This window comes from Carya illinoinensis, chromosome 7 (assembly GCF_018687715.1).
Source record: "Carya illinoinensis cultivar Pawnee chromosome 7, C.illinoinensisPawnee_v1, whole genome shotgun sequence".
Taxonomy (NCBI): domain Eukaryota; kingdom Viridiplantae; phylum Streptophyta; class Magnoliopsida; order Fagales; family Juglandaceae; genus Carya; species Carya illinoinensis.
This window is the reverse complement of record NC_056758.1, coordinates 31,518,527-31,537,459: the sequence shown is the minus strand read 5'-3', so window position 1 is coordinate 31,537,459 and position 18,933 is coordinate 31,518,527. Positions and strand designations below refer to the sequence as shown.

General features: G+C 36.3%; 2 protein-coding genes across 9 annotated transcripts; one reads left to right on the top strand and one right to left on the bottom strand.

Moving 5' to 3' along the window:
* Window positions 1-799: 799 nt before the first annotated feature.
* On the top strand, window positions 800-9,220 carry LOC122315264 (long chain acyl-CoA synthetase 1-like). 4 transcript variants are annotated; one of them, XM_043131083.1, is made up of 20 exons: window positions 800-984; window positions 2,555-2,718; window positions 2,945-3,008; window positions 3,080-3,169; window positions 3,272-3,328; window positions 3,453-3,501; window positions 4,139-4,215; window positions 4,325-4,364; window positions 4,435-4,529; window positions 4,951-5,118; window positions 5,497-5,607; window positions 6,122-6,209; window positions 6,301-6,367; window positions 6,482-6,557; window positions 6,842-6,959; window positions 7,039-7,284; window positions 7,371-7,510; window positions 7,622-7,804; window positions 8,741-8,860; window positions 8,956-9,220. In XM_043131083.1, exons 2-20 carry the CDS (start codon window positions 2,573-2,575, stop codon window positions 9,019-9,021), a joined length of 2,001 nt encoding a protein of 666 aa, XP_042987017.1. In that variant the 5' UTR covers window positions 800-984; window positions 2,555-2,572; the 3' UTR covers window positions 9,022-9,220. The 4 variants fall into 4 exon arrangements, with proteins under 4 accessions (XP_042987017.1, XP_042987018.1, XP_042987016.1 ...); XM_043131084.1 differs by lacking the exon at window positions 800-984 and adding an exon at window positions 1,390-1,521; XM_043131082.1 differs by lacking the exon at window positions 800-984 and adding an exon at window positions 1,509-1,644.
* A 2,290-nt stretch (window positions 9,221-11,510) lies between these two features.
* On the bottom strand, window positions 11,511-17,568 carry LOC122315263 (probable pre-mRNA-splicing factor ATP-dependent RNA helicase DEAH2). Of its 5 annotated transcripts, XM_043131079.1 has the most exons (7): window positions 16,987-17,566; window positions 16,170-16,372; window positions 14,886-15,970; window positions 14,344-14,469; window positions 13,381-13,619; window positions 13,125-13,243; window positions 11,511-11,920 (listed from the first exon to the last, which is right to left on the bottom strand). In XM_043131079.1, the coding sequence occupies exons 1-7, from the start codon at window positions 17,287-17,289 to the stop codon at window positions 11,794-11,796; spliced, it is 2,202 nt and encodes a 733-aa protein (XP_042987013.1). In that variant the 5' UTR covers window positions 17,290-17,566; the 3' UTR covers window positions 11,511-11,793. The 5 variants fall into 5 exon arrangements, 2 of the variants coding, with proteins under 2 accessions (XP_042987013.1, XP_042987014.1); XM_043131080.1 differs by lacking the exons at window positions 11,511-11,920; window positions 13,125-13,243 and having other exon boundaries at window positions 13,436-13,576; window positions 16,987-17,568; XR_006243983.1 differs by lacking the exons at window positions 11,511-11,920; window positions 13,125-13,243 and having other exon boundaries at window positions 13,552-13,576; window positions 14,344-14,566; window positions 16,987-17,568.
* Window positions 17,569-18,933: the final 1,365 nt, after the last annotated feature.

Sequence of the window (18,933 nt, the reverse complement as noted above, 5' to 3'; positions counted from 1 at the left end):
TTAATTCACGACTATATTTATATATAATAAAATTCAAAAAATTTTATAAAGCACTAGCAGGAGCCCAAGCTCCTAGCGGTGGGAGTAGCACTGCTCGTAACATTAAATACTTTCAAATCTTATCACGTAAGATACTCTATAAAAAAAAAAAAGTATTTATAATAGATTCGTTACGATGAAAAGGATTATTTATAAATAAAACAGACTTATTTTAACTGATAAGAAATAAACCGTTTTCATCTCACAAAACCTCTTCTGTATTTTCCCCTCTACGTAAACTAATATACCAAATCACCCCTACATGTCCATAAAGGCTCATCAATGATCTGTAGACAAATAATTTTTTCCACTTGGAAGTATTTTTTCAATAATTACACATGGTTTTAATCTTTAGTGGGCGAACAAAATTAATTAAAAGGAAGTATCATCCAATCATTGTCAACATTAAAGTTAATGTTTTGGGGGGGGGGGGGGGGGACAGCCTCCAAAATTAAAAAGAACTTCCTTAAAAAAATCGAATATTTACAACGTATTATTTAACAAAGCAGGCTCTAGATGTCCTGGTTTCGCCCCTGATCATTTTACCAAGAATATAGCATGGTCATGTGTGCAGAACTGACAAGATCGATCTTAGTATGTGTGTGTCTGTGTGTATAAAGTGCAAACAAGGTAATGATCACTTGCTTCCATCAAATTCTTGTTCATGATGCGCTTGATCATGATCTGTTTATTTGGTACGTTCTCCAATTGAAAGAAGTACGTATATACTGTTCTGTTTGGAAATGAAAAACACAGCATGAAGCATTGAAGCCAAAGCCACCTGCCTCACCTAACTCATTAACGAGCTTGGCAGTCCTCTTTTATTTCTTTAAGCTCCTGCTCCGCATTTATTCAGTCTCGTTTCTTAAGTTTCCTTATAAGGTTCCACCACCAATTCTCCAATGCTTAGACGTTCTTGTTTCCACGTTCTCACTGTAAGCTCCGGTAAGCGTTCTCTCTCTCTCTCTCTCTCTCTCTCTCTCTCTCTCTCTCTCTCTCTCTCTCTCTCAGTATGTGAGCACGGCAAACATATGCTTTCAAGTACGCATGCAAACAAGCTGGTTGATTTAAGGTCGCCCATTTGTCGGTGCGTTAATGGGTTGCAGCGGTTTTCTATAGTATAAGAGTTTCATGTTGGCAAATGGGTTTCAACTTTCTTGTATTAATTCCTGAGGATTAATATATATATTTCAGGGGGTAGTACTAGTTAATCCAAGGACCAAGGTTTAGTTCGAGTCAAACCCTTTAATTCTAGTGTAATGGCCGTGACATCACGTGTTGTCTTTAAGTTGGGCATGCACGAGTTGTTAGTATTCTTTTTTGTTTACTTTCTCAATTTTCCTTTTCCTTTTCGTTTGCTTGTTTGTTATACCGTGGGCTTTTGTATTTAGTTTTGATTCGGCCTTCGTAAGTTTTCAAGTATATCTTTATAGCTCATATTTCATCTTTATAACTTGGGTTTGTGATTTCGCTTACAGTCAGGTGATAATGCTCAGCAACCTTCTTTTATTTTTATTTTCTTCCTAATTTATTTGTGCTAGCTTGCTCGGCAATTCTATCAACTTTGTAGTTCATGTTGGTTTTTCCCCCTCAAGCTTATTTATGGTGCGTAATAATTTTACTTTTTCTCCGTTTAGGTCAACTTTGGACATTAATTTTGCTATAATTTAATGTCTATAAATTTTCTACTTCTTAAACGGCATTCTTGATGTACTTCCTTATGGCCATATTTGTCTTCCGCTTGTTTTTTTTTTTTAAACCGTCTCCTTGTCAGATTAGACATTGACTATTTAAGTATTTTCCTATTGTTTTTCTTTAATATCAAGTGGGTTTGGGACTCAGAAGAACATCTCAATTTCCTTAATTCCATCGGGCTGTAGGGAGCTTGTACTAGTTCAATTTAATTTGAAGTTAAGTTTAACATCTAAATACTTAACTCTTAAATCACTAAATTCATTCAAACTCAAAACCTCTTTATATATAGGACCCACGACCTTTTTCAACTTTCCATAAATATACCTAAACTTATTTTAACATTCAAATATATTTAAACTTATCTTAGATGGACTCCCAAAACTTATTTTATCATTTTAATTCATTACTATTTATAAAGAACATAACTTATTTCAACCTAACTCAGCATCCAAAGTGGGCATAGAAACAAAATTCTGAAGTCTATTTATGTAACGTCCTGGATTGGTCAAATCCTAGTGGGCGAATCTGATTATTTGTTAGGTGAAACTAGACTTTATTGTAGTTTGAGAGGCGCTAATAATATCCTGACTAGATTTTGAAGTATAAATACAAGGCTTTTCTTGTATCTCTGTTTATCCTAGATAAACTATTTTTTGGATAATTATTTATATATATATATATATTTATATATTATGTTTTTGGCTTTTGATTGACAGTTAAACTTCACTTGGATGACCTAGAGTTGTTGTGTCATGAATTTTACCCGGGCTTTTGCACCTACTTTGTTTTTTGCCAACATACGGATTGTCCTGTTTCCCAGGTTTCAAAATTGAGAAGAATGAAGATATTTTCAGCTCAGATTGAGGAGGGAAGGGAAGGCCAAGATGGGAAGCCATCAGTTGGTCCAGCCTATCGTAATTTACTCTCCAGGAACAATTTTCCTTCGCTTGATCCCAATATAAGTACAGCTTGGGACGTTTTCAGGTAATTCAGTTCGCATATGGTTTGTTTTCAAATCAAAATAGAAGGGAACGGTAAGGTCATATATATTATATCTTTGACAATTGGTGCATGCCAATGCTTAGCAACATTGACTTTATATTATATTACATCAAAATATCAGCATTGTTCCTTCGGTTTGGAATATTTCCAATACAAGCAGTTTTTCTATAGCTCATTGCTTTGACAATGGAAGTGTTTTGACATACAGGACGTCTGTAGAAAAGTATCCTGGAAATAGGATGCTTGGATGGCGCAAGTTTGTTGATGGGAAGGTAAGCATCATTTAGGAAGTAGTGTTTGCATAGGTTAAGGTAATTGGTTAATGACTTGTTTTGGTGTTTAGCTGGGGCCTTACGTCTGGAAAACGTACAAGGAAGTTTATGATGAAGTTCGGGATATTGGTTCAGCATTACGAGCATCCGGTGCTGAACCTGTAAGTCCACGTTTTAACTTTCTATGGGCTATGATCTGAACACTTGCTATTCTCTTTCAGTGGAGTCATTTCTTTGTGGCTTTATTTACGTTCCTTTGATAGGGCTCCAGGGTCGGGATTTATGGATCAAACTGCCCTCAGTGGGTTACTGCTATGGAGGTGATCTGTTTTGACTTTGTCTCCAGTCTTGTTTTGCTCTTCAATGTCTAAACGATTTTGTGTTTATTGTTTGCTATTCCGTTTTTATATTTTTCAAAGAAAAAATCGTTCAAATTTTTTGTAGGCTTGCAATGCCCACAGTTTGGTTTGTGTGCCTCTCTACGATACCCTTGGTAAGAAACCTTCTTCTTGACAAGTTTTCTAGTTTCTGTCTTAAATTTTAGGTGCTTCGTCTTTCTTTCTCAAAAAGACACCAGAATTGAGTCTTTTACCTTACAGCTTGCAAACTAATTCTCTCTCTCTTTTTTTTTTTTTACCTCGTAAGAGATGGATCCACTCTTCACCATGCTTAGTGCCATACGTTGTTTTGGTTGAAGTAGGAGTTTTGCCAGGGAATAACCCTCTGATTAATTTGGCATTTATTTCTCTACCTTTGATAGCCAGGTTTAATATTGAATTCTGTATCATTTTCCTTTTTGTTTCTCTTTCTGATCCAAATAACAGCACTGTATTACATTACTACCCAAACCATTCTCCTTTTTGGTTGAACTCTACTAGCTTGACTCTTTTAGATCATTTGCTCCCGTGCTTGATTGTACATTGCTTGCTAATACACTGGTCTGGGATTTTCTAAAGGCATTGTGCTTTTTGGCACTTATTTTTCTGCTTCCTGATTCATTTGTGTGTTCATCTGCAGCTATTTGACATTCCATTTCTGAAGTGTTTTATTTTTTTAAGGCTTTTTTTATTTTTTGTGGATAAGTGATCTCAGAAAACTTAATCAAGTCCTTAAGGTTGTGCTGGATGCAGGGCCAGGGGCTGTCAATTTTATCTTAGATCATGCGGAGGTTGATTTCGTTTTTGTCCAGGATAAGAAAGTGAAAGAAGTGAGAACTCAAAAACACTTGACCCGCTGTGATATATATGTAACTGCATTATCTCAAGCTTTAAAAGCAATTGATAGTTCTGATCGGACAAATGTACTTGCATTTGCAGCTACTAAATCCTGATTGTAGATCTGCACAACGACTGAAAAGTAAGAATGATTGAATAGATTGCATTCTGCTGCTCTGAAGACATTTTATCGAGTTTGGTTTTTGTTGCAGTCATGGTGTGCTTCACTTCCTTAGCAGTGGAGGAGAAGAATAAAGCAGCTGGCATTGGGACAAAACCATTCTCATGGGATGAGTTCCTCCATATGGTCAGTTTCTGAATGTCTTGTTTGAATGTATTTTTCAATTAAAGAATCTGCATATGATGTAAATAAACATAAAGTGTATGGTTTTCTATAGTGGTAAATTATTTAGAAACAAATACTAGTACTGTAGTACACGTAAATATATGCATATGGATCTCTCTCTCTGTGTGGAGGCATTGTGTGAAGAAAAATTTTATACAAATTTAGTGGAATTCATGCTATCTGTTTTTTATTTCTCATATACCTATTTTCCACGGGAATTGCATTCATTTTTTCCCTCTAAAAGCTGTAAGATTTGGTATTAAACCACCAAATCTTGGGTTAACTTACTCAAAATGTTTCATCCCCACTCACTAGCATAACACTTCAATACTTGACATGCTTTATTCTGTTGTGGTTGATCTTAAGAATTTGTTGTTCATAGGGGAAAGAAAACCCCTCGGAGTTTATTCCACCCCAGGCTTCCCACGTCAGCACAATAATGTACACAAGTGGCACAAGCGGAGATCCTAAAGGTGTTGTGCTAACTCATGAAAACATTGCAGCTTTTATTAGAGGGGCTGACCTGTTTTTGGAGCAACTTGAAGACAAGGTAAATAATGGTTCTTAAACTTCTGATAGGATATTTTTACGCAGTATGTCTCTTCTCGACGTTCAAGTAATATCCATGACATCTTGTTAAGCTCTTTTTTTTTTTTCGTTAAATTTTCTGATCAAGCTATACAAAATAATAATGAACAAGTCCTGATCCTTAGCATGAGCCCCAAATACCCCCCCAATAATTTTATGTGCACAATCTGTGTATCAGTTTGCATTTTTCTCCCAGCTGTCAACCAAAAAACATGTGATATGCTGTGTAGTCATCATTAATTTTCATATGTTAATTTCTTGGATATTCTTTTATGTGATTTATAATTTTTACCCCCTTCTCTGTTGTTTTCCTAACACATGCAATTTTGAATCTCTATAGATGACTGAAGATGATGTGTATCTCTCTTTCCTGCCCCTGGCTCATATCCTTGACCGTGTGATTGAAGAGTATTTTTTTCACAAGGGTGCTTCTGTTGGCTATTATCATGGGGTATGCTGCTGAAACTATTTCTTGTCTTTGAAGTACAGGCCTCCTTTCTTCTTTAATCCGAATTGCATACATGAGCAGGAAACAAAATGTGAATGGGATGAGATAAAAAAAAATATATATATATATAAAGGAAAATAAAATTAATTGTTCTAATATAGTTTATGTGCCAAGGAATAAAAATATGGAAATCAATGATGGTCGTGGGGACAGGATACTGTGAACATGCTGGGGTTTGCAGTGCTGTGCTGATGATGGTCGTATAGATATTTGGTACGTAGTGCTAGTGTACCAGATTTGGAGGGGGAGGAGGGTAGGGCAGCGGAGGTAGAGGACAGTTCCTTCTGTTATATCTATTGAGGCAATAATGCTGTTTATAATTTCTCATTGCTTTAGAGATATCCAAATGTTGGCACCCAGATCAACTCTCTATTTCAGTCCTAAATGGTCCATTATTTTTCATGACTGTTTGGCTTGTCCAATGGGTATGTATAAAATTATGTTTCCTTATTTGAAGGATCTTAAAGCATTGAGAGATGATTTGATGGAGCTGAAGCCAACGGTTTTTGCCGGGGTACCTCGAGTTTTTGAAAGAGTGCATGAAGGCATGGAATCTAGTCATCTTTCAGCAAAAACCTAGTAAATTCATTTATTTTGGTTAAACAAAATATTCTCTCATGCTCATCCGCATTTCAGGTATTCTACAGGCATTAGAGGAACTCAATCCAGTAAGGAGAAATATTTTTGACATGCTCTACAGATAGTAAGTTGGTCTTCTATCTATACATGTTCACTTCATAGTGATGGAAAAGCATATTTGTTTTGTAATAAGTTTTGGACACTTTTATGATATTAATGAGCCATTCTTATGATACAGCAAACGTTTTTGGATGACGAGAGGGTTTAAACAGAAAAATGCTGCGCCATTAGCAGATCTATTGGCATTCAGGAAGGTTATATCTTTTCTCCTCAAAAACTTCTGTTTTAAAACTCATTATCTAGCCCCGGATGGATGCTCATAAGCTGTTGTACCATGTGACATCTCAATGTATGCCATTAGATCATCTTTGACAACCATTCAATTTTGTTTGAATCCATGTGAAACAATCCTAGGATTCATTACAAAAATCAAGTGTTACGTTTCCTTTTTATCCTAATAATGCTACATCTTTATAATAGCATAGGAAAAGCTTCCATCAACTTCCTATTGTCCTTCATTTATTTCAATTTTGTTTAGGTCAAAGCCAAGTTAGGTGGTCGGGTTCGACTGATAATCTCTGGAGGTGCACCCTTGAGCTCTGAGGTGGAAGAATTCTTACGGGTTACTTGCTGTGCTTTTCTAATCACGGGCTATGGTAAAGACTTCTTTCTGCCATCATTAGTTTCTAGCACACGAATTATACACATTGAACCAGTTGAAGCATTGTGGTTCAGGGTTGACAGAAACTTGTGGACCGACTACTTTTTGCTTTCCCGACGAGATGTGCATGGTCGGTACTGCTGGTGCGGTTTCTGTGTACAATGAGCTTCGGCTGGAAGAGGTACCAGAGATGGGCTACAATCCACTTGGGGAGCGACCATGTGGTGAGATATGTGTGAGAGGGAAGACTGTTTTTTCTGGATACCACAAAAACCCTGAATTAACAACAGAATCCATTAAAGATGGCTGGTTTCATACAGGTTGGGGCAGATTCCTTTCTTGTCTTTAAGTTAGTTTTACTTTAAGAATATTGTATCTTGATATTGTCATTCTTTGGCATTCTCAGGGGACATAGGGGAACTACTTCCAAATGGAGTTGTTAAGATTATTGATCGAAAAAAGAACCTTATAAAACTTTCTCATGGAGAGTATATTGCTCTAGAGTATTTGGAAAATGTTTATGGTATCACTCCAATTATTGAAGATGTGAGCTAATTTTCCAGTTCTTGGTCGATTTCATTACAAATTTATTTTTAATTATTAGATTTTTTATGGGTAACAAGCCATTTATTCGATAATATTCCCCTTGCTTTGAAGATCTGGGTCTACGGGAACAGCTTTAAGTCAATGTTGGTTGCAGTAGTTGTACCACATGAAGAAAACACCAAAAAGTGGGCATATTCAAATGGTCACATGAGTTCATTCACTGAACTGTGTTCCCTTGATCAGTTCAAGAATTATGTGCTATCTGAACTGAAGTCTACTGCCGATAGAAACAAGGTAATATCTGCTTCAAATTTAAATAATACATGGATAGCAATCTCTATGTATTCTCTCATCAGAGCTGAGAGATCTCAATGTCTGCATAACTTGGTAATATTTGGAGAGAGTCTTGAAACAGGACGGGTGTAAAATTAAGATTTACACCCTCCAATCAGAGAGAGACACGTCAGTAATCTCAAGAGCTATACGGTAGACCCAATAACACCAACTTGTTCCCCCTTGTCGTCTCTCTTCTCACGCTCAGCAAACTCTTCATCTGCAAAAGCTCTCTCTCTCCTAAACCCAACTCTATGATAGCCTCTCTCTCCTCAACATATGAATAATAGATGAATGTTAATGTAAAAGGAAAGAAATATAAGATTTTTGACTTTTCAATTAAACAATCTGGGTTTTATTGCTGAAGCTTTTTCTTCAGTAGTGTTTTTCTAAAAAAAAATAGAGCTTTTTCTTCCACCTTCATAGCTTCAAGATTGGGTTTGAGATTGTCACCAGTGGCAACTCATGGCTGTTTCTGGGTAATATTTACTCATTATCACAGGCTTCTGGGCAACTAATGGCAGGTAGAAAGGAGAGTGAGAGAAACTGAACAGGGTGGTCTTTTGAGAGAGAGAGAGAGAGAGAGAGAGCTCTTGAGAGCAATGGAGGAAAGAGATTGGGAGGGAGACGACAAGGGGGGCGAGATGGGATTTTTGTGGTGGAGACAGATTGACTGCATACAGCTCTTTTTTTATTTTGATAGAATTCTGAGGTGTTTTATTATTATTAGTGGGTGTAAAATGAAGTTGCACATCCATCCAGCTGCTAGCCACTCTCTAATATTTGATCGTTTTCTCCGCACTCTCTTTTACTAGCCTTTTTCTCTCTTTGGTGTTTAAACATGGGGTTGTTCTAATCTTTCTTGTTTCATCAATTATCTCCCTTGTATTGAACCAGCTGAGAGTTTTTGAAAATATCAAAGGAGTCATTCTAGAACCCCACCCCTTTGATATTGATAAAGATTTGTTAACCGCAACATTGAAGAAGAAACGAAACAAGCTTCTTGAGTTTTATAAGGTATATTGAAGTTCTCTCTTTTCCTTCTTGAGCTTCTATATATTAAACAATCAATCATAAGGAGAGTGCTGGAAAGTAATTACATGTTTGTGCAGGTGCAAATTGATGAACTCTACTGGAATTTGACCAGAGAAAAATCACGAAGGTTTCAAGCAAGTTGATATGGGAATTGAGTGGAGCATGCAATGTATTACTTATCACTCCCTAAATTACCTGCAGAATAGCTGTCCTACTTGTAATTTCCATGGAGAAGAATATGAAACTATGTTATCTTTGAACTGTTAATCTGTTGGATTTTGTTTATAAGAACAAGTCATTTCCAACATGGCAATATCTATTCTTCACTCTTGTTTCAGGAAACGAGTTGTCAACACTGTCCATCTGGCGCTCTCTCTCTCTCTCAGAGACAAAGAAGTTAGATTTAAACAAGTTTCCATTTTTAACCCTCTATTTAGCACCAACTTCTTGAAAATTAAAGTTCCATATATTTCCACCTCAATATTATTCATACTTATATCTTCATATGAACACAAAGGAAAATATTTGTGGGTTTATTAATAGGGTTCAATTCAAAATTGGTCTATAGTTTGCGTCAAGAGTCAAATTAATTGAACTTGTTATTCCCTGTAATTTAAAAAAAATAAATAAAATTAATCATTCGGTCAAATCAGCTAAACCAGGCATCTTTACTGGCAATGTTGCGCAGCAAGACGATGAGTACCATGTAGGCTCAGCTCTGTCAGGTGAACTCCAGCTTCACAGTTCGACCATAATGTAGCCTTTTTAGATGGAAAATGTTTACACAACATATTTCACACGGATGTGTTAAATGAGGGGAAATTTTGTAAAATACCTTATAAAAGTAACATTATTTTACAATCATCTTATAACATTGTTGTGAAATATATTGTGAAAATGTGTTGTGTGTGTATCATTACTCTTTTTAGATTTTCCTTACAGCTTCAACCCTGCGATCATTAGCAGATAACTCCAGTTTCAGTTGTTGGGGGACCTCTGCTTATTTCGCTTTTTCAATCCTGAAGTCGATTAAGTAATAGGCAATAGGGGTACAGCCTACATCAGTATTATAGAAATGACTTTCCTCAGAGCACCTTGCCTCTTACTTTTGATGATTCATTCTTATTTTGTTCCATCGCGGAAACCAATGAATTTATAATTTCCCCATCTAAACAACGAGAATAACTATACACCTAGCATCCCCCTCCATATGCCTTTAACTCCGGACTTTGAGCTGCCTGTTTCGACTGTCAAACACTAAAATATGTTGGAAGCTCCACACATTGCCTGAGCCTGATACACACGATCTTCTAACGAACTTCACAGGCCAGTAATCAGCGTTTAGAAGGAATAAAATATGAGTTTAACTTCAAACAAGATGCGGTGACCATAGGAGATTTACACCCTCCAATAATATGTTGACACATCTGCATTCTAAGAGGAGAAAAATAGAACAACCCTTACCTAAGTATCGCCCAAACAATCTCCCACCCCCATCATTCTCTCTCTTTGTCCCCTCTCGCCAACGCCAAATGTCTACTCTCTCTCTCTCTCTCTCTCAAGCAGTCGACTGAAGTTCACTTTCTCTCGCCCCTTAATCACTCTCTTTGTTATTGAAGCATTATTCCTCTCCCCTGCAGTCACACTCTCTCTCTTTCTCCTTAAGCCTCTCTCTCTCCTTAAGTATGAAGCTTAGATTTTCTCCCCTACCTCAGATTTTTGCAACAGGCTTGAGGGGAAAGAAGTTCCTTTTGCTTGCCAACGAGATGGAGGAAATGGAAAGTAAAATTTTAAATCTCACTACTAACATTTTAGCTGTGACTCACAAAACAAAAACCTATCTTAGGTTTGAGGCTATCATCTATAAGAGAAAAACAGAGAAAATTCTCTTTTTCTTTAACAATATATTCTGAAGCCCTTCCACTTAACTATAAAACAGCAGTAATGTCCCCTTCCACTTTTCTCAAACTAATCGTTTCTTGATTTGGATATGGTAAATTAGAAAAGATTCATTTATTTTTTTATACCTTTTCAATTCTATGTGCTCAGATGAGAATTTCAATACTTGATTTTGAAAACCAAGCAAAAATGTTAGAGCTTGTACCTTCTAGACTACGTGGGCATATAGGTTTCTTTCCCTATCTGGTTATTCTTTTGGGTGTCGAGTTGGATCTTAGTAACTTGGATAGTCGTTAGGTATCAAATGCTCTATTAGGTAGGGCACTTAAGCAACTTATTAAGGTCAGGATACCACTAAATTAAGGGCTGAGAGAAAATGATGGGCGATGGCTTGCAGGGAGAGATATTGAGTGGTGCGAGAAAGTGGGCTTCGGTAGGCTTAAGGAGGGAGAGAGAGGATGATAAGGGTGGGAGATTGTATGAGCTCTATTTACATGTAGACAGTTTTATTTTTCTTTCTCTTGAAATGCCAACGTGTCAACATATTATTAGAGGGTGTAAATTGCTTTTATTCACACATCCGGCCCCTAGCCTCCCCCATAAAATATCTGGTTAGCAGGTCACAGTTCAAGTAAGGGGCAGAGAAACTTGAGTACTTGTCCCAATAGACCCCGGAAATCTTGGTTGTGACAAAATTTTTTTTTGATAAGTAATAGAAAATTATAAGAAAATATTTGGTTGTGACAAAATAAAAGAGTATCTGAGGTTTTTCCTTAATCCACAAAAAAATTGATATAGATTCACAACACAAAATTATAGCCCCTAGAACTAACACTATGGTAATGCATTTATACAGGAACTTTGCCAAGTATCTACTGCTTTCACTGACAAACTGGCTCTGGTGAGAGTAAACCAAAGATCAACATAATGGAAGAATCAATACCTCTCAAGATATGGCCTCTCCATGTCTCTGCAGAAGAGACGTAAGGAGTCAAAATATATGGATGGTGATTACTTCATCTTCTGTTCTTACTCCCCTCCTTGTCCTTCTCCCGCTTATTGTAAAGCCTTTCAAGAACACGTTTGGCCTCACACTGAGGGAAGTTCGTCAGATCAAAATAGTGTGGTGCTATATCAATTAGCCTGTACCCCAACCAATTGTTGATTAGTGTGGATAATTTATCTTACAAAATTTTTCATGCCAATGAGGATATTAATTAAATAAAGACTATTTGCTACTACAACATAATTACAATACACAGATAAATTACCCAGTATCTAATCCTCCAAAAAGTTGGACTTAAGGGTGTTCAGCATTGCTTGGGTGAACAACCAGTTAAACAGGGGGGCATGGTTTCCCAGTTGAGCCTATTCAAGCTGCTCTTCATGCTCAAGCTAAGCTAAATTAATATAAAGGCAACCAATATTAGACAGTTTAAGCTAAGGGGCATGGTTCCCTAGATGAGCATATTCAACCTACTCTTGATCATGCTCAAACGAAGCTAGTTTAACAAACAAGCCTAAAATGAAGGGTTAGGACTGATTCATTAACAGCACTAACTAAAAAAGACCAATACCGGAGTTCACTCATAATGAGGAATATGGCTAACTATGAATCCTGCTGATTGAGCCGGCAACAGTAACAGACCCCCCCCCCCCCCCAAAAAAAAAAAAGAAAAAAAAAAAAAACTCAGCACCAATCCTCTTAGACTCATTTGGATGTTGGGATGGTTTCAACCCATCCCATCTCATCTCATCTCAACATCCAACACCACTCAAACACACACTTTTCAATTTAAAATTTTCAACTTTTTCATCTAATCATATTACCTAATCATTACAACTTTTCCAAACGTCCAAACAAAATACAAAAAAAATTCAATTTTTTCCAATCCCAAAACAAAAATAATATTAACAAATTACATCCTAACAATATTTTTATTTTATAACTTTTTTATTCAACTTTTTCTCACTCATTTCCAAAATCCCATAAAACATCTTAACTCAAATTATTTCACTACTATTAACAAACTTTTTCACTATTATTCACAGATTTCTCATCTTATCTCAACATCCAAGAAAGCTTAGTGGAGGTTTGGATAGTGAGTTGAGATGAGATAAAGTTGAATAAAATATTGTTAGAATGCTATTTTTTAATATTATTTTTATTTTGAGATTTGAAAAAGTTGAATTGTTTATTATATTTTGTTTGGAAATTTGAGAAAGTTGTAATGATTAAATGAGATGAGTTGGGATGATTTTGGCATCCAAACCTCCTTTTGCCATAATAGGATTTAAGAATCATAACTGCAAAGAAAAACAAAGGAACAAAAAGCTTGGAACTAACCATTCACCGCAAATGTCTGTCACCGTGCGGATAAAGTTCCTGCTGGTAAGGACATATTCATTGTAAATTACCCATTCTGGCTTGTGATCCAAGCAATTTGATGGATGCAAGTGCACCATCTGCAAGACAGATTATGCAGGCATCTCAAATCTCATTCTCATTTACAAGAACAATGAACACAAACCTAGATACAGCATATTTTAGACTCAATAAAGATCGCCCAGCAAAAAAATATCAAAGAAGTCATTTTACATACTTGGTTGTCTTTCACTGTCAAGTAGTGCCCAGTACGTTCCAGGTGAGCTACCTGCATAAAGTATCCTGCTAGCATAGCCTTCCTTATGTTGATGTAATAGTCACGGCTGTTGAAATCAGTGCTGCACAATTTGAGGTTAAACCTGGCCATGATACGCACTAGCTGTTGTCTAACATTATCAGCAGCCTTCAACGCCCTATGATTGACAAAGTTCTCATAACACCAAGAAGGATCCTCATCTAATACCCATAAACAAACAAAGAATAATATTAAATCAAATTGCATTAAAAATAAGTTACATTCCTTGAGGAGATATTAAAGTATTTATAGTAGATTCTTTTTTATGAGTTATTCTACACATACAACTCATTTTACAACTCTGTTTTAAATACAGGATATTTATGTAAAATTTAAAATCCAATAAAAAAATCTCGATTTTTCTTTTTTAATGTTGGAGAACCTCTCCAAGGTAAGGCCCTTCGGACCCTCCATTGCAGAGAAAACCCTGGTCCCGTGCACCACAAGCTTGGAAGTTTCCCTACATGGAACTAGTTAAATTGTTGGCTTTTCACTAGGGGGTGTGAGTCGTGTGACCCCAAAGAATTGTTAGAAAAAAATCTTGATTTTCTTATGAGTAATGATACATATCGAACCCATTTCACAACTCCATTTTAAATAGAGGATTTTTATGTAAAATTTGAAATCCAAAAAAAATTGAGATTTTTTATAAAGTGGTATTATCCCATTAGTTACTTGTAAAATAGTTGTATGAATATGATTTTTTTTATTCGAAAATAAAATTTTATTGACCATAAAAGTAAGCAAAAGCCCAGGTATACAGGGCATATACAAGGACATCACCTGAGCATGCTAGTTCAATTGTTATACAAAAGCCAAGGTATATAGGTAGTAAAATAGCAATAATAAGCAAATTAAAATGAACGGTTAAAATAGACTACTTACTGTTTTGCCTGTAGGCATGGTATACATTCAAGAGAGTAAGGTGATCTCCATCGATGTGCCCAAACCTAGCTTTTGCTTCATCAGCAGCTTTTTGAGCCTCCCTAGGCCGGACAAAGCAATTGGGTACTAAAGAAAGAAATTGGTTATCACAGAGGAGGCCCACGGAGGTCAGCAGATGCATAGAGGCCCGATACCATTTTCTTCATGAGAGAATACTGAGAAACTGCAACTATCTGCATCAGCACTTGCTTAGAAATCCTATGGTGCATGCCAACCGGGGGCATGGAACCTAAAGAATACAGTTGCTGATGACAACCTAATTTGACACAGTATGCTAACCCCAGGCACATGTAGTTGCATGTGACAGCAGTTAGAAGACATCATACGCACAGAAATATGACAGTGCACAAGCCAGACCAATGGCAGTGCATCCAACAATCTTTTTCTGATCAGTAAAGGGATGCAGCCTAACACAATTGTTCTATATTGGTGAGATAAGACTCAATGTGGACCAAAGAAGAAAGCGAGATACAAAACAGTACCTGAAAGCATGGCAGAAATCGACAGAATTTCATTTGAACAATTGAATTCAGGGCTAACAACGAGCATCTTTGACATCTGAGGATCTAGTGGAAATTCACTCATGATTTCCCCCAGCTTTGTTAAATTCCCATCATCATCTAATGCACCCAAGTAATTCAGAACCTCTAGTGCCCGCATCAATGTCTCCGGAGCAGGGGGATCCATAAAATCAAAATGCACAAGATCATCTATCCCCAGTTTTTTCAAGGTAAGAACCGTATTTGCTAGATTTGATCTTAATATTTCTGGATAGGTCTGTGGCTGAAGATCATTATTGAAACTTTTCTCAGTATAGAGTCTAAAGCATTTCCCAGGCTGTGTTCTTCCAGCACGCCCCGATCTCTGGTGCGCACTAGCCTTAGATATTGGAGATACCAACAAGGACTCAACACGCACTCGTGGGTTATAAACTTTTTGTTTTGCAAATCCAGGATCAATAACATATATGATACCATCAATGGTTAAAGAAGTTTCTGCGATGTTCGTGGAAACCACAATCTTCCTTCCAGGAGGACCACCCTCCTTCACTGGAGGTGGAGCTGGTTCAAATATCTTCTGCTGCATAGCTGGGGGAAGAGTGGAATATAAAGGCACTGCTTTCACAGGTCCCACCTGGTCACCCAGATTTGCAATCTCTTTCAATATTTTTCGGCATGCATCTTCTATCTCCTCCTCACCAGTGAGGAACACAAGTATATCTCCGGGAGGTTCACACATGTGAATTTGCACAACTGTCCGAATTGCCGCCTCCAGGTAGTCCCTTTCTGGTTCCTGGGTGTAGAATATCTCTACTGGATGAAGCCTTCCAGGAACTTTCATAAGTGGTGCACCAAAGAAATAACCCTGAAATTTTTCAGCCTCAAGAGTTGCACTCATCACAACTAGCTTCAAGTCAGGTCTATTTTTTAGAACTTCTTTCAAAAGCCCAAATAGAACATCAGTTGCCAATGTCCTTTCATGAGCCTCATCAAGGATTATGACCTTGTAGCGTTCCAAAAGTGGATCTGTCATTGCTTCTCTTAAAAGCATACCATCTGTCAGATACCTAGCACATACCACAAAAATAGAAGCTATGAGCCTATGAGTAAACTTTGCAATTTAGGCCCAAGCAGCCCCTAAACACCCACAACCGCACCCCAGCCCCCGGCCCCTGGCCCCAGAGACACAGAGAGAGAGAGAGAGAGAGAGAGAGAGAGAGAGAGAGACAGAAGCAGAGAGGTATCAAAACCGAAGAATAAGCTTACTTCAAAACTGTTCTAGCACTACTGCAGTCCTCAAATCGGATACTGTAACCAACCTCTTCTCCAATAGTTACATCCATCTCTTCAGCAACACGTCGAGAAACTGACATTGCAGCCACCCTACGAGGTTGGGTGCATCCAATCATCATTTTCCTACGTTTATCTGGAGTTTCAATGTCAACGGCTTCCAAAACGAATTGGGGAATCTGCAGAACAGGGAGATATCACTTCTTAATTCTGCACCTCAAATGCGAAATAAAATCCAGTCCAGGCTCCAGATCCATCTATTTCAACAGGAACATATGTACTACAAGCTTTAGCACAAAATCAAATTCTCTCTCACAGCATGAAATGCACAATGTAATACCATCACGTGGAAAACAATACGAGACCACATCCACCAGGCTGCCCAAATCACCACTCCAAACGATTCATAGCCAAACGCGAAAGCCAAAGGAGCGATAACAGACAATGGCATCAATAACAATGAAAAAACAAAACAACGGATAGTGTACGCTCATAGAAAGCTAGGCTTGGCCGCAAAAGAAAATAACTGAAATTTAAAACACTTGTATTTCAGTATCCGATACAGGACGCGCCCTCAATCTCACTTTTAGTTGCCTACAAAATGTACGGAAAGAAAAACTGCCAAAAGATATTGCCTGTTTGATTCCAGAATCTCATTTGGGACATATCAATTGAATTATACTCGCAATAATCAGAAGTTATCAAAGTCACTAGTTTTAGTCAATTCTCAGCAACCACGTAACCTAAATTTCGTTTTTCATCCAAGCAGCTCTTTTCATATTCCCAGACTAACCTGAGTGGTTTTGCCACTACCAGTCTCACCGACGAGGATCAGAGTCTGGTTGGCCTTGAGAACCTGCAAGAACTCCTCCTTCTGGTGCCAAACGGGCAAGCTTGTCCTCTTCTCCAATATCTCTTGATACTTCGGCGAGTACGGCCTCCCCGTCCACCTATTGATCCCACCATTATTGCTGCTGATGTTCATCACCGCCGCAGCCGCAGCTCCTCCGCCATTCGATTTTGAGATCTTCGCCGGCACCACAGTCTCGTCCACCACGTCGAATAAGCTCACCTTCCTCTTCCTCTCCGTACCCATCAGAAACCCTAACACCAATCCTAACCACACGAATCCCACAGAAACCCAAACTAGTTGGGACTCCGAATTCTAGTCTAAAAATCAGAAAGGATCCGATTCCAAATCGAAAGGTATATAAAAAAAAAAAAAAAAGCTAGGATGATGGACGAGGATTGAGGATTGAATAAAGATTGCGAACGAAAGCAGGACAATTTTCGGAATGCTATTAATAGGAAACGAAGGGGGAACTTTCCAGAATTGCAGTGGAGTTCTTGTTACTTTGTTTTCATTGATTAAAAAAAAAAAAAAAAAGCCCAGCCAGAATCATAAATTCATAATGTAACTTTCCAATGTTACGAGGGGTTGCACGTGTACCGATTCATACATTGATATTCTTTTTTATTTAAAAAAATATAAAAAAAATTTGAGAAAAAAAAAATTCTTATTTTATGAAAATTACTTTTATCTTTAATTTAAGTATACTTTACATATCAATATCGGTACGTAAATTGATATATTAACTCTACTTGCAATAAGAATTTTCTGACCTAATATACCGAACACATTTATTGTGAAACAAGTTATTTTCTTCCAAAATAGTAGAAATCATTATCTATATTATATTATAAGATTTGATTTATAAACTTTAGATTTTAAATTTTTTTATTCAAATTAAACAATAATATATAAGTATTTTATTAAGTGTGTTATTTACATTGACTTAAAATCCAACCCATTCTACTTTTAGATTTTTTTTAAAATACATTCTACTTATAAATTGATGTGCACCATGCATAATTTTAAATCAGTTACTTAAGTAACTGATGTAGATTTAGTTATGTAAATTACTCTGATAACTTAAATGAAATGATATCATCTTATATTACGAAATTAAATATTCAAATTGGACTAGAGGCAAAATTAACTATTCTTTAAATATAAATATTATAACCATAAAAAAATTATATAAAAGTAAACCTATTAACTAATTTTTTTAATACAATACGTCAGATATAAAATTATTTTTATTATAAAATAAATTTAACAAATCACATTAAATCACATCAGTTTGTGAGTTTATTTTTATATATTCTTTTTATGTATGTTGTACTTCTCTTCTTTAAACTAAGCTAGCCAACACACCAATATCCAATCTAAAGAATTCAATTATACAAATTTAAAAAATCAGATTTTTTTTTTTAAAAAAAATTATAGTTATTTAAGAGTAATGCCAGTACAAACCCCAAATAGACAAACTGCATATAAGTTCTTTGTAAAAATGTGAATTCTACTAATAAAGAATAGTTTTTTTTACACATTTTTAAAATGTGATCCATTTTTTCACAAGGGTTTGCATGGAATTTGTCTATTTAGGACTTGTATAAATCATTTCCCGAGTATGTATATATATCTACTAGGACAGAATCAATATGTAAAACACGTTTGCCTAATTTGGTGAATTATTTAAAAATATATATATATATATATATTTCTTAAAAAAAGTTAATTTTAATTAATAATTAATGAGATAGGGAAAAAATGTGAATTCTAACAAATATTTGTGCATAATGATAGTTAAGTAGAGTATAATAATTACATACTTGCATAGATTAGAAGATAAAAATATTAGTTCAAAATATATCATAGTCCAATATATATTTATAA